The sequence below is a fragment of the Amphibalanus amphitrite genome, unplaced genomic scaffold, assembly GCF_019059575.1.
Source record: "Amphibalanus amphitrite isolate SeventyFive unplaced genomic scaffold, NRLGWU_Aamphi_draft 000916F_arrow, whole genome shotgun sequence".
NCBI lineage: Eukaryota > Metazoa > Arthropoda > Thecostraca > Balanomorpha > Balanidae > Amphibalanus > Amphibalanus amphitrite.
Window position 1 is genome coordinate 149,867 of NW_024882410.1, and position 17,452 is coordinate 167,318.

At 44.8% G+C, this 17,452-nt stretch overlaps 1 protein-coding gene across 1 annotated transcript in view; it reads right to left on the reverse strand.

Moving 5' to 3' along the window:
• LOC122368037 (long-chain-fatty-acid--CoA ligase 1-like) overlaps positions 1–12,862 on the reverse strand; it is a 37,005-nt gene extending 24,143 nt beyond the window's left edge. The window contains exons 1-4 of the mRNA XM_043341630.1: positions 12,619–12,862; positions 3,938–4,064; positions 3,139–3,249; positions 1,251–1,405 (exon numbers count right to left, since the gene is read on the reverse strand). Of these exons, the coding sequence (XP_043197565.1) occupies positions 1,251–1,405; positions 3,139–3,249; positions 3,938–4,064; positions 12,619–12,678 (453 nt within the window). The 5' untranslated portion in view covers positions 12,679–12,862. The remainder of the gene's footprint in view (positions 1–1,250; positions 1,406–3,138; positions 3,250–3,937; positions 4,065–12,618) is intronic.
• Positions 12,863–17,452: the final 4,590 nt, after the last annotated feature.

Consider the following 17,452-nt stretch of genomic DNA (forward strand, 5'->3'; position numbering starts at 1 on the left):
CCACGAATACCTCCGCGCAGTGTCACGCGTCGCGAATGCCGACAGTCTGCGCCACGCGCCGCAAATGCCGCCGGGAGGTCAGTATCCAGCCGTGTGAGAGCCAAGAGGGGGACACATGTCAGCCGGGCCGATGGAGTTGGACGCGTGCCAAGGACACCGGCCAAATGGTCCATTCCAGTGGTCGTACGCTGATGGGAGTGGAATCTATAATAAAACGGATAAAATGAAAAGGACGCTCCGTGAGCGATTCACGATAATACCTATCCATAAAACGGTATGACGTGCACACTAAAAATGATATTTTTTTTTCAAGATCGTTTTTCTTCAGTTCAAAGTTCGAAGCCGAAGTGCTGGCTTTGAAATAAAGAATGAATCGTTTCCGACTTTTTGGATGTCCTTTATACGCTGCGGTTAAAAAACTCGTCGAAGGAAAGGCAATACATAAACTGGCAGTTTCTGGGGTATTTTGCCACCCGCCGTTTGCTGGGGGGGGGGGGGGGCGTTAAACGCCCCCAGCCGATAACTCGAGAGCCATTAGGCGCAGCGAAACGCACGAGGCGGCAAACGAAAAAACGCGACGAGACGCTTCAGATGAGTACTATTAAGTTGAATTTTGAGGTCACAGGTCGGGTTAAGGTCAGGTCAAACACCTGAAATCGGGCTTTCAGTAGCATGGACTTCAGGACTTCGCAATGGGCGCCTCTCGTCATAAACTCTCTCAAAACGGTGCACAATCCTTCATATACGGCCTACAAGAGTGTCAGCTCCATGTAGAGGTCAGTCAAGCATAGGTCAGGGTCAAGGTCAGGTCAACCGGGTAGGCACATATCCCCGAAAATCAAAACTGATATTCGCAGCCTGTGACACGTGTTTTGTGGGCAATTTTGGGCGTAGAACACGATGGTGACATTCATTTTATCATATAGTACATATGTGTACGTGTTTGGCTCAAAAAGTTCAATTTAAGAAATGCATGTATCATAGTCGTGAAGTAGTCACGAGAAATTGCCAAGATTCAGTTCAAGATTTTGGAAAATGCGGAACGATAATCAATAATCGAAGATAGCCATTTTGCTATGGCGCGGCGAAAAAGTGGGGGCGTTTAACGCCCCCCCCCCCCCAGCAACTCGCGGGATAATGGTGTTAAAATATATTTTAAAAGTGTTATGTATATCACTCATGCAAGTACTCTCAATGAAAGGTTGATGCCTCACTTTGTCGATAAAGTACATAGTAACAGGTGTCCTCCCCTTATCAATGACGTAGGCACATGTGTCCTCCCCCAGCGCGTCGTACAGCGGCACGGTGATGATGTTGAAGCAGTAGCAGCCCTGCTCCACCAAGGTCCACTCGGGACGGTTCTGCATCAGAATACCGACACTGGTCTTCTGGCCTGGGGTGAGACCTGCAGAGAGGAGTTATATGAGTCAGAGTCAGGTCTATCGCACGGCTGTCTGTTCAGTCAGGTCGGTTATCATTGTCAGTTAGGTAGGAACATGGATGTCGGGTTATGAGGCCGACGCTGGTCTTCTGGCCTGGAGTGAGACCTGGAAAGAGTTGTAGAGGTCAGAATCAGGTCAGGGGTTAGGGAGAGTTTAGGTCAGATAGCGGCATTCACGTCTTCAAGATTAAAAACTGGTATCTGACCTGGACTGAGACCTAGAAAAGGAAAGCTTCAGGGCTAGGTCAGTTTGTGTGAGAGGTTAGCTAAGGATGTTGATCAGTTGGGTGTAATGGATGTCAGGTAAGGTCGTTTTTAAAATCCATTCGGATGTGCTCTGCATCAGAATAGAGACGCTGGTCCTCTGACCTGGAGTGAGACCTGCAGGGAGGAAATGCAACGGTCAGATAGCCTTCCCAAGGTCTGGCAAGACGAGTCACAGGGGTTGGGTCAGGGCTCAGGGTGTCACAGCCCACAGGGATAATCGGTAGTGGTCTTCTAGCTAGGGCTCAGGAGTGTAGGTTCAGAGAGGTCCAAAAGCTACGGTTTTTGCAAGGGTCAGCAATGGCCAGGTCAGGTGTTCCAGAGGTCAGGTCAGTTGTAAAAGAGTTAAAGAAGAGTTAGATCAGGCGTCTCGGGGTTTTGTCGTGGTCAGGAAGTCAGATAGTCATAGGGCAGGAGTAGGAGCGAAGACGCGATGCTGCATTATTTATCAACAACAACATCAATATCGCAGTAATGTTGACTCAGACCTGGTGACCGGGTGTGACCCGGTCACAGAATATCTTTGTGGGAGGGACACATATAGCCTGGCATATGTGAGGTACCTGGTAAACATGCCAGACTTTATGTGGCACCAGATGAGAGATAGCCATTCAACAACAACATAACTACTGCAATCAGTCACGAGATCGCTGTCGCCGGGGAGGAGTCGTAACAACAACCAACACTAATCGATCATCGTTACCATCAGAACTTAATTATAAATAAACAACAACAACGCGGCGTGCGTCAACGTTAATTAAAGGGCGATTTCTCGAAGGCAAAAATAACTCATGGCTTGTGAAATTGCTCTTTGATTTTTGATGTATCTACTTTTATTTCCTTACTTTTCAATGAAATACCTAAATAAGGCATCTGAATTAAAATGAAGCTTGTAATGAAGCTTGAATTGAAAGGCGCAAAGCCCACCACAACTTATTCAGTGCACCAGGATACTAAAAAGTCCCTCCCCCTCCCCCCAACAAGGCTCCCCATCGTGCTGTATCCATTCTAGTTGATTATGAATGAAGAAATATACTCCAGTAGTTTAGGTGTCAGCTGAAAAAGTCGCAAGTCGCACAAATTATGGAAAGTCTCCCTTGTTTGCGTTGGAACCTTGCACGAGGAACGCATTTTATCATTACGTCAACAAGGTCTATACACATATGTCATCATGGATCACTTGAGACAGCCAATATCTTCATATTTTACTTCGTCAATCTGTACCCGCATCTTGTCTCAACTGTGCCACTGTCATTTTAAAAAAAGTCATCCACTTCATGTCTAAGATAACTGTGTAGTACTCATTTGAGTTCATCACTCATTTCATCACTCATTCATCACTTATTTAAGTCAGTTTGTTGAGCTTCACTTCTCCAAATCACGTCTCACAATTCTCCAAACCATGTTCAAGTTCTTCACATCTGACATCTCACCTGTAGCAATGAGCCCCGCAGCGAAGTTCCGTGCCCGGAGCAGTGATTCGTTGTAGTGTAGCCACTGGTACGGTCCGGTCCCTTCTCTCCAGCCAATGCAGGGGCCGTTATCTGAGAATAAAAGAGGGAGGGTCAGAGAAAGAGGTAGAATGAAGAGAGGAGACAAGAGGAGACAAGGAAGTTGAAGGATGTGAGAGACAAAGGGAGGGTTGGATAGCGGGAGGGATGAAGGAAGAGTAAGAGAGACAGAGAAGGGTTGACGGAGGGAAGGAGGTAGGCAGCACCAAGGAGGGAAGGAAAGAGAGGTAGAGGGAGAGAGAAAGAGAGAGAGCGAGAGGTAGCGAGAGAGCGAGTGGAAGACAGAGCGCGAGAGAAAGAGAGAGAGAGAGAGTGAGAGAAAGGGAGAGAAGGATGGAGAGAGAGAGACCGCGATCTCAAAATATAAGATAAGAAAGAGGGGAGAGAGAGTAAGAGAGGTGCAGAAGTGAGTAGTGACTGCTAAAGTGTACATCGAAAGTAATAAAAAAAAACATGATGAAGCATACTGAGCACTAACAATAAGTACTTACTGCAACCACAATTACGTTTCTTGGCTAGGTTAATGGAAAATCATACCTATTATTCATAGTTTCACCCCACCACTCACTGGATAGTCTGGCCCTCAGACTTCTCTATAGAGACTTCTCTAGATATCTCTGATATATCTGTTTCTCACCCCTCACCTTCTCATCCCGGCTCACAGTCTCGTTACAACATGGTCTCATTGTTACACCCCCTGACCTCCCCCCTTGCCACTTACTGGACAGTTTAGCCCCTCTTCTGAAGGCATTGTACAGAGTCCTACACGTGTCGTCCTGAGGTCGGAAAGGCTGCGTCCGATCACAGTTCGCCTGGGAGAAGGCGGATCTTCGCACTGGCTCCGGACCCTGTAACAGAGGAAAGAACAGGTCACCAACAGATCGCTGCTAGGATTTAACTGCCCCCCAAAGCGGTAACTAAGGTTTTGTCATTTGTCAATTACAAATCGACGTTTTTCATCGAGTTCGAGGGCTTTTGAATAGCGTATGCATTCCACACTGCGTTCCATTCAATCAGTAGCGGTGGAACACCTTCAACTAAGGGGGGGGGGGCACTGCCGACATTTGGTCCCAGATTCTTTCTATGCAACGCCCATAGGACTAATGTTGAAATGCCAAAATCAAAAGGGGGCGCGGTGACCCGGTGCCCTCCCCGTTCCGCCGCCTATGCATTCATATCTTTGTGAATTCGTCTATCGGTCTGAATCGCTAGCGCGGCGCCAGCGAAGGGCTGTCGGAGGCTAGCGACGGCGGTCGCGTATTTGGAAATTCCGACCTCGACGAGCATCTGTACGGCGGTCGCTGGCGGCCGGTGCAGTCAGCTGACTAAACGCCGGGAGTATGCTGTACCGCAATACAGCGCAGTCATGCGGAACAGAATACCAGTACAGGGCTGTCTTGTAAGCACAGCGATTACCGTGCTAGATAAGCAAAATAAAAAGGATGTCACAAAGAAAGTTTGGCTCGAACTCAAACGCTTAAGTTGACTTACGAGTTGTCAGATAAAAATAAAGGATGGTTTAACCGGGTGAAAGAGGCACTCACGTCAAGACAGCCTCTTCAGTCAAGCCATTCTTTTGAATGAACGAATTGTTTGAGTCAATGCGGGTCTGTGTTTAGGTTATGACTGGGATTTATTGCCATTTTAGAACGGATTCCCTGTGCTTACTGATGAAGCAGAGATTATGCGATAAAAATGGTCATTTTGCTGCGGTTGGAAAATGTGGTGTTTTGTGTTGTTTTTAAGCTGTTCAGTGTTGATGTTTTTAAGGGGACCAGTAATAAAGGGGTCTCCGGTGTAATGTTGTCACTTTTTAGTAGTTGACTTGGTGATACAAATCATAACTGTGGTAGATTCATGACAAATGTACAGTATTGTTTATCGGATGTGCCAGACTATCGCTGGATGAGGACGAGTAAGCGTTGGCACTGCGTGCGACGCGTGTTTTGAAGCCTGTAGCACAATATGTCTTTTGATCATTCACGCTCTGCTGACTGCTCTGATGTCAATTCAACCGGTGTAAAATAAATTACGGATAAGTGTCTCAGTGATGCTTATGGCTATTCTTATCCACATGTCGCCAGGCTGAGGCATGTCAAGGGCAACGGAGCTGTCAGAGATATTGATGGCAGCGACACAATTCTTGTGTAATGCCACAGGCACCGTTACGTGGTGCTACCATCACTTGTCTCATGTCACTGACACCGTCATCCTGAGCCGGATAGCACTACCCAGCACTAATCCCTGAAAACATCTACGCCGTTTCCTTAGGTCATTCGCACCATTCGCGAACGGAATAGACACCCTTGTTGTGCCACTGACGCCGTTCCCTATCGTCACCACTCACCAGTACCAATCGTTGGTGTCACTGACACCAACACTGTCACCATGTTCCACCACTGATGCATTCAGGCGCCAAGAGTGGCACCTTCCCTGTCACTTGACTATGCGTCAGTTGACATGTGACATGTTAGTCCGGTATGTGACCTTTCCCTGTAAGTATGTGCCATGTACCATCGACAACCCCCCCCCCTCGCTTCGCTCCCGCCTCGGACCCCATTCAAGGTCAGCAGCCTTCAAATCGGTGCCCCGAATAAAAACAGATCTCCAGCTGGCCGACTGCACCAGTCGCCAACATAAGGCCACGCCAAAATAAACAACACAATGATTGCCCCCAGGCGACGAGTGCAGAGATGATCCCAAGGCGGAGGGTGAGTAAAGGCGATTTTATTGTGCAGTTTAATGGGAAAATGGACTTTGTTGATGGAGCAGGTAAGGGTTTTAGGTGACGATTTATTGATGTTTTAGTGCCATCCTGAGCTCTGGAATTCAGCCTTCATAATACATATTTTATAATAATGAGCGAATGACGTTCAGAATAAACTGCAACTTCAAAGAGAAGTTTATCGGTGTCAACTAAATGGCGAAAACAAATTTATGGAAAACGATGTATTTAGAAGACATCGTCGCATTTCAAAGAGATTCAGCCTCAAAACCAAACAAACAAACATGGTATCGTATGGCTAACATGGTCAAACAAAACAAACATGGTCAATGGTCATTTGAATGGCTAGGCTCCTGGCTCTGCTATATGTACATTATAGCAGGTACTATAGCAGTATACCTACGCTATATCTCATAATATGGTAGCGTAAATAAAGGAAAATATACACATTTTCTACCTGTTTTTATGCGGTACAAAAAGAGCCGTGACATATAAAAACATAGTGTTACGCTTTATCATAAAAAACTTGCTGTGATTTTGCTCTGCCCAGTAAAAATACCATTTTTTTACTTTTATAAATCTTATATTTTATCTCACACTACCACCTAATTCTTTTCGTCCCTAGACCACTTGTCATTTATATTCTAAATACCGACGGCATCATGCACGCTGCGTAGCTGCGTACCCGAGGGTTCCAACTTCTACCAGCTGACCGGCCCGGCTGGACCCCACTTAGCGAACACTCTGCCCGGGGGCGTTAAAATTAGCCAGCACCAACACTGTTTGACAGGTCGACTGCCCCCCTCCCCCTCCCCCGCCCCAGACGACTGGAGGAGGTGGACTGTGCCAACAACGGGGGGGGGGGTTGACACGACCCTGACTGTCTCAACGGGACGGGGCGGGGGGGGGGTCAGTCGGTCATAGGGTTACAGGAGACGAAGGGGGGGGGGGCGGACAAGGATAATGCGGAACCGTCGGGGCTGAGCGAGAGGGGTGAGGGGAGGAGAGAGAGAGAGAGAGAGAGAGAGAGAGAGAGAGAGAGAGAGAGAGAGAGAGAGAGAGAGAGAGAGAGAGAGAGAGAGAGAGAGAGAGAGAGAGATGGGATGAACTGTCTCATCCCTCAGTGCCGACGACCGTGAACCCACGCTTATGTAATCACTTGGCAAAGGAGACCGACTGGCGACTAAGAGGACACTTGGGGTACTGACAGCGGGCTAAGAGGATGACCACTGACCAGACGACAGTAAGAGCTGAATATTACATCAATAAATGAACATGCCGATCGAGTCGATGGATACCGATTAGACGCCGATCGACCTTGAGACTGAAAATACATGAATTGGGACTGGAAAGTGGAAATAAAACCCATTAAAGTGAAGACAGAGCATGGGCAGATAAAACCCCAATGGGGTTGGAATTGAGTCAATGGAGGCTGACTGATAATTCATTCCAACGGGGTCTGAAAATACACCAGGCAAGAGATGAAGTGTGTCAAAAAAGTAGGGTTAGTCTTACTGTTTCCGGCAATTTACGGGTCACTACTTTATTTCTTTAACCTTCCAGGCGGTGGGGGGCATTTTTTTGCCCCCCCCTTTAGTTTTTTCGATATATCTCGAGAACGGCTGCGCCGATCGTCATCAAACTTTCAGTACCCTCCCGGGAGTAGCTAGCGCACATGGTGACCAAAAATTTTTCCAAAGGCTATGATAGGTTGGCCGCCAATGACGTCAGAGTGACGTCATTTCTGCCATTTTCGACCAAAAAAAAAAGATTTCGCGGGAAGAGCTGTCAGACCTTCAGCTTTAGAGATACAGAAAAATGTTTCAGACATAAAAGGTGTCGAATTAAGAGGGCTACAAAACCGCTATTTCGTTTTTTTCGAATTTTTTTTTGGATTTTGACCCCCAAAAATTAAAAATAGGTTTTTTGAATATAATAGCCGAAAAATCCAAAAAGTTTTTTGAATTTCGAAAAAAAAACGGAATACATGTGATAGTCCCTACCACCTTCTATGTACATACCGAATTTGGGATCGATACCTCTTTTTTTGGCCAAGTTATAGCGAAAAAACTGTTCAAAATTGATGACTTCAAAATTTCAAACTCAATTTTTAGCAGTTCTAGACCTCGTAGCGCAAAACAAAGACCACCATTAGACTCCCCGTGACGAGCTGCATCGAATCAATACCCATTTTATGCAAAAATATCAACTTTGAAATTAGACCTTTTTTGACCTAACCTTGACCTGACCTCCACCAGAAAGTGACCTAAACCGTACCTGATGGTCTTATAACCAACACCATTGAGTTGGAAATGAAAAACTGGCCATAAAACATGCATCGAATAACCTTAGTAAAGTTGGGCTCATGTGGTGACGCTTGGTGACTTTTGGTGACCTGACCTGGTATGACCAGTGACTTCTAATAGCAACATATGTACTAGACAACTGACGCCTTATCGCTGATTTTTGACAAAATGCGTTTTACTCGGTGTTATAGCGCTTTCCCTAGAAGCCCCGTGAACGGTGAAACATTTTATCTTTGACCTGACCTGTGACGTCATCGGTGACCCCGAGGTCAATGAAATTTGGTTACCTTCGACAAACGTGACAGGGCTATCGAACGCCGTTTGAATTTTCCGGATCCGTCCAGTAGTTTCGGAGATACGGGGGGGGGGGCAAAAAAATGCCCCCCCCCACAGCGCGGATGGTAGCCGGGAGGCCCACCGCCTGCCGGGTTAAACAACTGATAATGAGAGGATGAAGTAGGTATTTATTTAAAAAAACGACATAATTTCTTGAAGAGACGCAAGCAAGATATCTTGGACACGCAGAGCGGAGAAAAAGAAAAAATGCTGCTTTCTCCAAGCTCCTTTGGAAGCTCCTGTTCAGTAAGTTGAGAGTCACTTGGCCACGTGGTGAGCTATTTGGCGCCATTTCGGGCGCGCCAGACTTAGAGCTGGCACTAGCCGCGTGAGAAATACCACGTGACCCTTTGATGAAGGCCGCCGCCGAGACATGTGACATTCCTCACACGGTGTGTCATTGCATCACGTGACCACCCACACGATATGATGATTCGTCAGTCATGAGACAGTTGTTAGTAGTCACGTGGGGTGCAATCGGGGGGGGGGGGGGGGAAGCAGGTGAAGAGGGAAGTAAAGGGAAGGACCGCGGAGTATGGTCGAAAAGGGGAATATAGGACAGGTGTAAGTGGCCAGCGGTTGGTGGTCGCTGGTCAGAAATCAGTGGACAATGCCTCTATGCTTATATAGTCACTGGTCATTGTTTGAGGTATGTAGTAGGTGGTCAGTGGTCATGGGTCAGTGGCTGTTAAGCGGTTAGTAGTCTAAATCACGCGACAGCACTGGCCATTTTTTGATGTCGGAAAGCCGAATGACGATATTTGAGGAGGGATGATCTGTCCTTGTTTTCAGAAGGTGTTGACTGTCTTCCATGTAACCGCAAATATGCCATGCCAACATAAGCCAGCTAGTATTTAGATAGTTGAGCTAAAATAGCACAGTTGTGTAAAGAAAAACACCATCTTTCCAAACCGGCTGCATTCGCCATAAGTCTTCAGATAGGTGATGAGCTGTCAGATGGGTTTGATGTGGTCACTTCTTGATGTAGAGATGAAATTTGGGAGATCGGATTGGAGAACCAGCAGTCAGTCTAAGGCACCCAGACTCTGGGGTAGATATATTTTGCAATAGACGACTCAGCAAGAAATATCAACCCTCGCCCCGTTGGGGGGAGGGGGCATTTTGCCCCCCCCCCCTTGTGGTTTTTCCTGAATAGCAAGAAAACGGCGGCGCGTATTTTCAGTACCTTCCCGGGCATCAATTTGACACCTTCACACCAAACTTCAAGTCTTAGGTCACCTTAGGTTAGGAGTTATTGAGGTCAAACTGAGGTCATGTTCGAGCAAAAATGAGCAAAAAACATGCAATCTTGAAACGCTCACCAAATCTACAGTTATCAAGCAATTTCAAAGTTCTTTATGTGGTCTAGTAGACAAAAAAGCGGCGCTACAAAACTGCTGTCTCGGATTTTCAAAATTTTGGGTTTTTGACCCTAAAAAATTCAAAAAAATAATTTTTTTAGAAAAACTTTTTAAAAATCCAATTTTTCCCGAATTTCGAAAAAACAGAATATATGTGATAGTCCCTGCGCTCTTCTATATACATACCAAATTTCAAATCGATATCTCGTTTTTTGGCCAAGTTATAGCGAAAAACTGTTCAAAAATGATGACGTCAAATTTTTGAACTCAATTTTTAGCGATTCTAGACCACGTACGGCAAAACAAAGACCACCATTGAACTCCCCGTGACGAGCTGCATCGATTCGATACCCATTTTATGCAAAAATATTAACTTTGAAATTTGACCTAATTTGACCTGACCTTGACCTGACCTTGACCAAAACGTGACCTAAGCTGGCCCCAAAGGCTGCCTGACCCACATAATCGCATTTGCCATGTAAAATGGACCATAAAACATGTATCACACGACACTTTCATATTGTGACCCCCCAGTGACCTGACCTCTGTGACCTGACCTGGTATCAGTGACCTCACATAGCAAAATATGTGTTTGAAGAACATTTCCCCATCGATGATTTTCAATGAAATGCATTTTACTCGATTTTACAACGCATTTCTTGAAATGCCTGTAAACGGTGAAAATTGGACCTTTGACCTGATCCATGTGACGTCATCGGTTTGACCTAGGTCAATAAATTTGGGTCACAAGGTAGTTCCCTGATAGGGCTATCCAACACCGTTTGCCGCTTGTCGCTAGGTTGCGTGGTTCTTGAGATCTTAGGGGTCCAAAATGCCCCCCCCCCCCCAACACGGCGCGTTGCTCGGCAGAGCCCAACGGAGCGCGGGTTAATACATATATGCCCAAGTTGGCAAGAACCTAGCTTTTAGTGACGGTAATAGCATATCACGATGATCTTACGTTTGTTAGGTGTGCTTTTCTATCATACAACTGTGGGTACTCATTTGTATGAAGTTGAAGAGTAACTAGTCCAGATTTCGTACTGTGAGGCTTAACGAAACATATGTTATGAAGATGCAATGATATTGCAATTGCAAGCAAGACGAAACTGAGCAAGGTAGGATTTAACCTATTCAAATATTTAACAGCATTGAGCGATGCATGGTAAATGATGATGATGATTTGATGTGAGGGACGATACCTATTTATTTCCTAAAGGATACAAGTTTTTAGTCAACATTAATGAGGAGAAATAGAAAGAAGAAATAGAGTTAAAAAAACAGGTTAACAAGTATTTTAACTTTGCTTTTGTTAAAATCGCATCAGAATTCAGAGACGAACCGCCGCAATTTGATTGCGTCATCCATTCATTAAAGTGATGACGTAACACTTCCGTACCGGTGACCACATGATATCAATCCTACCCACGTGTTTCTGACGTCACCACGTGAATCAGAAGTCACGCATTTCTGACGTCATACCCTGTACGATCGCCGCGTGATTTTAATTTTGGTAACAGCGCCGGACTAACCTTACAGCATATCTATAGAGGTGCCGTCAGCGAACAATGAAAGGCATATCCTCTTCGACTGGGATTTTGAATTTTGAGATAAAAACGAAAAGGCTTAGAGGCCCACCAGAATTATGGAACTCAACTCCGTTTAAATTCTGTGAAGGTTATTATATGATGATTTCATGCATGCGATATCTAATTCGCTCGACGTTTGAGTTTATCAACACTTGGTGAATTTAAATTTGTGTGGCGAAATCAGCTCATTTAATATTCAATGTGGTTCTCATTAGCGGTGCGGCCTCATAATTTCTCTTTTCTTTCATCGCTGGAAATACATTGCAAAGGGATACGCGACAGATTCTTACAACGTTTTCATTGCAATACCTCGACCTACGAGTATGGTTTACTTGCGTGTGACAGCTTTCTGTATCTTTCAGGCAACATTATAAGGTCCAGCCTATGTTGGTTCATCTCACAACTTCGCAGCCCAGTTAAAACATGGTGGGAGTCTCGGCGGCCTCAGGGGCTCACCTCACATCCAGCAGTGGTCATTTACAACTTTCTAATCGGCCCGTAGTTATTAAAAAACCCCAATTGCTTGCCAATGCACGTCAGCTGACTTTTGAGGCACATGCAATTTTCGCGAAATTCAGCAGGCGCATGGGGCATCATCCTAGCTCTACGGAACGCCATGTGCTTGATAACCACATGATGAAGTAAAACGAGAAAAAGTAAATCGTTAACTAACATCTGCACTTCGTAGTGTGGCATGCTCGTGAGTGTGGAGGAGAGTTTGGGAGAGACGAGGCATCGTGACATTGAATTGAGTAGAAAAAAATATAAAATCGATAAAGCGAAAATAAGCAATTCTTATTTCCCACAAATTGTTCCTTTAAGTACCTATTTACCATTTTATTTTTGTGGCATGTTCTTTATGATTTTTAAGGTCACGAATTATCGAATGCGAATGTCGCTCTTTCGTCGTTCTATATGAATTTCACACAGAAGACGGACAGACTTCGTTCCTTTATCTTCATTTATGTGTAGATATTCAACGCCTAGCCTAACTTAGAAACAAGTAAAAACAAAAAGAGGTTAATATGTATCTAAAATATTATTATTGACCATTCGAGATAAAATAAGACGCCCGCTTGACTTACCCGAACCGAAACACTTTGGTTATCCAGATCCACCGGCGGCACCACGGGTCGTTTTCCCATTGCTGTGCACCCTGTGATCACCCTTATTGACAGCGACGGCCTCACAACCTCACCACACCTTGACCACTGAACCTCTGCTGCCCGCGGCCAAAACCGCCTCGGGCACCGTGTGACGTCACGGGTCACGTGATCAGCTGGCACCGTCGCCCCCGCCGCTGTCACTTTGAGGTTCGTCGGAGTGAGCTGATGAAGGGAGGCGGGGAGGGGGGGGGGGAGGATGGCTCAAGGATGATCCTAGACGACCGATGATATTTTTGGATAGGCACCACAATTGCAAGAGCATGGTAGGTAGTGTTTTCATTGCATTTGCCGCTATCATTTGTGCTTTTGGCATTCGTGGTCCTACCTTCTCCGGATCAATGCCCGATCCCCCCCCGAGGTTTTTTTGCGTATAGCGGCATGACTATTTCCTTATTTATTTTACCCATGGTGTGCAAGTTCTAACCCCCTATCGTTTGTCAGGTCACTAGGTCACTTCGAATGACCCAACTTCAAATCACTTTTTTGTAACTTTGTCACCGTGTCAGAGCTATAGTAGATGACGGAGTCCTTTGAAAGTTGCAGGATGTAATGAGGTCATTGGTAGCTAAAATTGGAATATCTCGGAATTTTGATATCGATGACCTACGGTCAGGTCAATTTCTTGACCTCCCCATTATAAGTCAATGGGGGAAATCAACTCCCTGTTTTCCCTCTAAAACGCGTCAGAATGGCCCCAAATACCATAAATGACTTCATACACGATCAACCTTGACTACCTTGAGGCCTTTTTTGCTATTAGGCAGCTGTAAGGTCATGTGACGTCATCAAAGGTCACCAAAGTTTGTTTTGCCAATAACTCCTTACATAAACGAGATGCAGCCACGCAGATGGTCTTATTGTGTTCAGCTTGTCAAGGCGCATCGAATGATATACATGATGACCTTGAGGTCACGTGACCTAAGGTCAACCTTTGACCTTGACGTTTCGAGGTCAACACATGCATACAGGGTGTCTCAAAAGTTCGTTTACACATTTCCCATGCCAATAAAGCATATAAGAACCGGCCAAAAGTATAAGGTTTTGGTGTCTGTGTGTACACTAGACAAATATGCATGCTTTGACAAATGATTAAGAAGGTTGGAAACCAACCCCTTTGCTGTATCTCCAAAAATATTTGCCCATACCGTTTTTTGTTGTTCCGTCAGCTGCCGGAGGCTGATAAAAGGTTACCAGCTTTCAAGCTCTTGCAGGGGAATCCCCTGCAGTTTCTGCGTCGGATTTAGTTTTGACTAGCTCCCCGGCAACATCTACCTATTCTGATTTTCCCTGAAAGCCGACAGCTTGCATCGACACCATTCATGAGTATTTTGTAGGCATTCTCTGGCGCTAACGCCTTCATGAATGACTGGCGCCGACATCCCAAGCGCCATTTTCCTTTTCAAAACGACCCCAGTCCTGAACAAACGGGAAGTGCCAGGAGTAAATTTTTCGCATCATAGGGTGAAGTCGTATAAGAGTACGCACTTAGTGGATTTCTTGCTCTCATTTGTTTAATATATGAAAGAAATAAATCGCAAATAGGGAATATTAAAGTTCATTGAATGGCCATCAACCCATGGGGCAACGATCCTTCAGCGTAAATGGAAGTGGTCTAAAACTGACATTTTCTGAACCGCTGCAGTTGCGTACTCTTACCATATGGGGTGTGTAAGAGTACGCACGCCAGGCGGGTGGAGTACGCAAGCATATGAACACACACCTATGCAGCTTGTACTGTCCAAATGCTTAACCCGCGCCCCACTGGGGTCTGTGTATAACACGCCCTACTGGGGGGGGGGGGGGGGGCTATTCATAGCCCCCCCTCCTAACTCCGAAACTACTGGGCCGATCGTCAAAATTCAAACGGCGTCTGATAGCCCCGGAAAAACTGTCGAGCGAAACCTAATTTCATTGACCTCGAGGTCACCGATGACGTCACAGGTCAGGTCAAAGTAAAAATTATTAGCATTTTGGCTTGTTCACATTTTGGGCTCTGGCCGCCGTCTTACAAGTCAGATCATGCTCATTTTTGGTTTCCACACTCGTGAACAGATGCTTTAGATACCTTGAGGGTACCAAACTTGTACTTTGATTTTCAGGTCAGGGTCAGGTCATCACAGGTCACGGAAATATTATATCATGCGTCGGTCACGTGACACATGTTTTATGATCCGTTTAGGCCATAGATTTCGAATTTGATGTCGTCTGTGTCATTTGAGGTCATTTTGAGTCGAATTTAGCTTAGGTCAGGTCACTTTCAGGTCAAAAAAGGTCAAATTTTGAAGTTAAAATTTTTCAACAAAAAAGGTGTCTATTGGATGCAGTTTGAGCTCAGGAACACGATGGTGCCATTTATATTGGTGTACGATGTCAAATACGTACTGAAAAATTGATTTGAAAAATTAATAATTGTGAATTTTTTGCAATAATGCGTATAACTTGGCCATTATCGAAGATATTTAGCTAAAACTTGCTATAGTTAGTCATAATCATGCGTTCTGTCACATATATTCCGGTTTTTTCGAAAAGTCAAAAACTTTTTGAAAAAAATACAAAAATATAAATTTTGAATATTATTATATAAAATTTTCAAAATTTTCGAAATTTTGAAAATCCGAGATAGCAGTTTGATAGCACGGTCAATTCTGAGTCCTTTCATGCAAAGAAATTGGATCTAGCTTAAAAACTGAGCTCTTGGGAGCGATTGCCGTGGTTCAATGTTTTGCGTCGAAATCGGACGAACATGACGTCACTCTGACGTCATTTCCGGCCGACCTATGGTAGCTACGAAGTTCAAATTTTGACACAAGATGTCAAATTGATGCAGCTAAAGGTACCGAAAGTTTGGCGTCGATCCGTCAAGCGGTTTGAAAGTTATTGCGGAAAAACGGGAGGGGGGCTATAAATAGCCCCCCCAGTGGGGCGCGGGTTAACTTCAAACTCAGAAGGCATTTAAGTTAATTCGAGTATCCAAAAAGAAAAACATAAAATAAATCTTTCAAGTCTATAAATCAGGAAATAATCATGTCGTGTGTTTCTTTAAAAAAAAATGCACAATCAAAAGGGAGAATAACTCGTATTTGGAAGAATTTCGGGTACGCATCTGCAATTCACAGTGCTCCATTGATGATATACCTACAAAACAAACGTCATTGAGCGATAGATTAATAACTTTATATTTCTGTATATTCGATTTAATGTATAATTCTGCGTACTCTTACCCTCCTGAACAGTGCGTGCTCTTACCGTACATGCCATTCGCGCAAAAAAACAACCCCGAAACGTTGTGCAAAACTTCGCAAACAGAATATTGCACTGCACAGTATTTCCCCAGAAAACCTCACAAGTTTCCCACAACAATCACGGAAATGTACCTTATCTCAACTGCCAAGTATCAAAATTATTGTACTATACCATAATAATATCATAACGCTAAAAAATAATATTCATCGCCTTAAACTCAACAGCGTCGCCGCTCAACGCCCACGTTCCGTTGGTGACAAGCACGCACTGGCGGCTTCATGTCACTTCATGAACTCGACGAACCCGCGTTGCTAAGCAACCGAAACAGCTGATGCGTACTCTTATCGCCCGCGTACTCTTACCCGCCCTTACCCTATGGTAGCAGAATGTGTCGGACGTCTGTTTCTCAGACACATTGTGCAAATTTTACAAATTCCAAGCGCTCGTCATTCCCCATGCCAAGACCTTCGCTCGGTTGCAGAGTGTTTTCCTCGGGAGATGTTCTGCTTTGTAAACGGCCCAAACCTGTCCATCGTGTGGTTTTATCGGGATTTTGTGTTTAAAAGCAAATTATTCGCTGCAGATCTGCCTCTTGAAACTTCGTTAGATAAAATTTTACAATTACTGACACTTTTGGAGGGTCAGGTGTCCTTGGCATTGACGATTTTTGTGTTATTGTCCCCAAAAATTAGCGTTATATATATTATAAACAATTTTAAATTATAATTTGTCTTTATTTTACGATGACCTGCACTTTTTGAAAATGGGTAACCTCTGTCTGTGAGCTTCTTGCCAGTTTTCAATAGTTATGACCGCATTTTCAGCTGCTTTCCGGAACACGAGTCTGCTGTCGTGCGAGGGTCGTTCAAAACGCCGTTAGTCTCGCATGGTTTCGTCCTTCAAAAATTTTAGCCACCGTTTTTATGAGATGATCATCATGTTGCACTCATCCTCGCCGACACTTAGCCATGTGTCATTTCCGACTTAACCATTCCCATTACTCCTGAAACAGAGAATTTCACAACATACCCGACTTTGCAACCTACATTTTCGTGCCTGACCCATGGTCAGAGGTGAACCCTTTTTGTGAGCTCATGAAGGGTCGAATGCACTTGAAAACAATGAGACTGCTTGATGAAGGTTGTCACCAATGCCCATGCAAAATTTCGACTGTTAATTTCTTGTTGATTCAGAATTATTGACAAAAAAGCATGGCTGGTATACCTGTCAACGAACTTTTGAGACACCCTGTATATCATTCGGATTGACGAGAGGATCCCGATGGTCTGATTAGTTTGTTCCTATAGCCTGGCTACTTCGAAAGTTATTCGAGAAAAACTCTTCAATTCTAGCGCCGTCATTTTGACTTTTTTGACCCCTGTGACGTCATCTTTGACCTGACCTGAAAATGACCTTTGTAAAAAATGTAGATTTGTCCGTGCGTACCCCATGCCGTTTACCGCTTGTCGCTATCTTGCTTCGTTCTCGAGATCTCAAAGGGGAGGTCAAC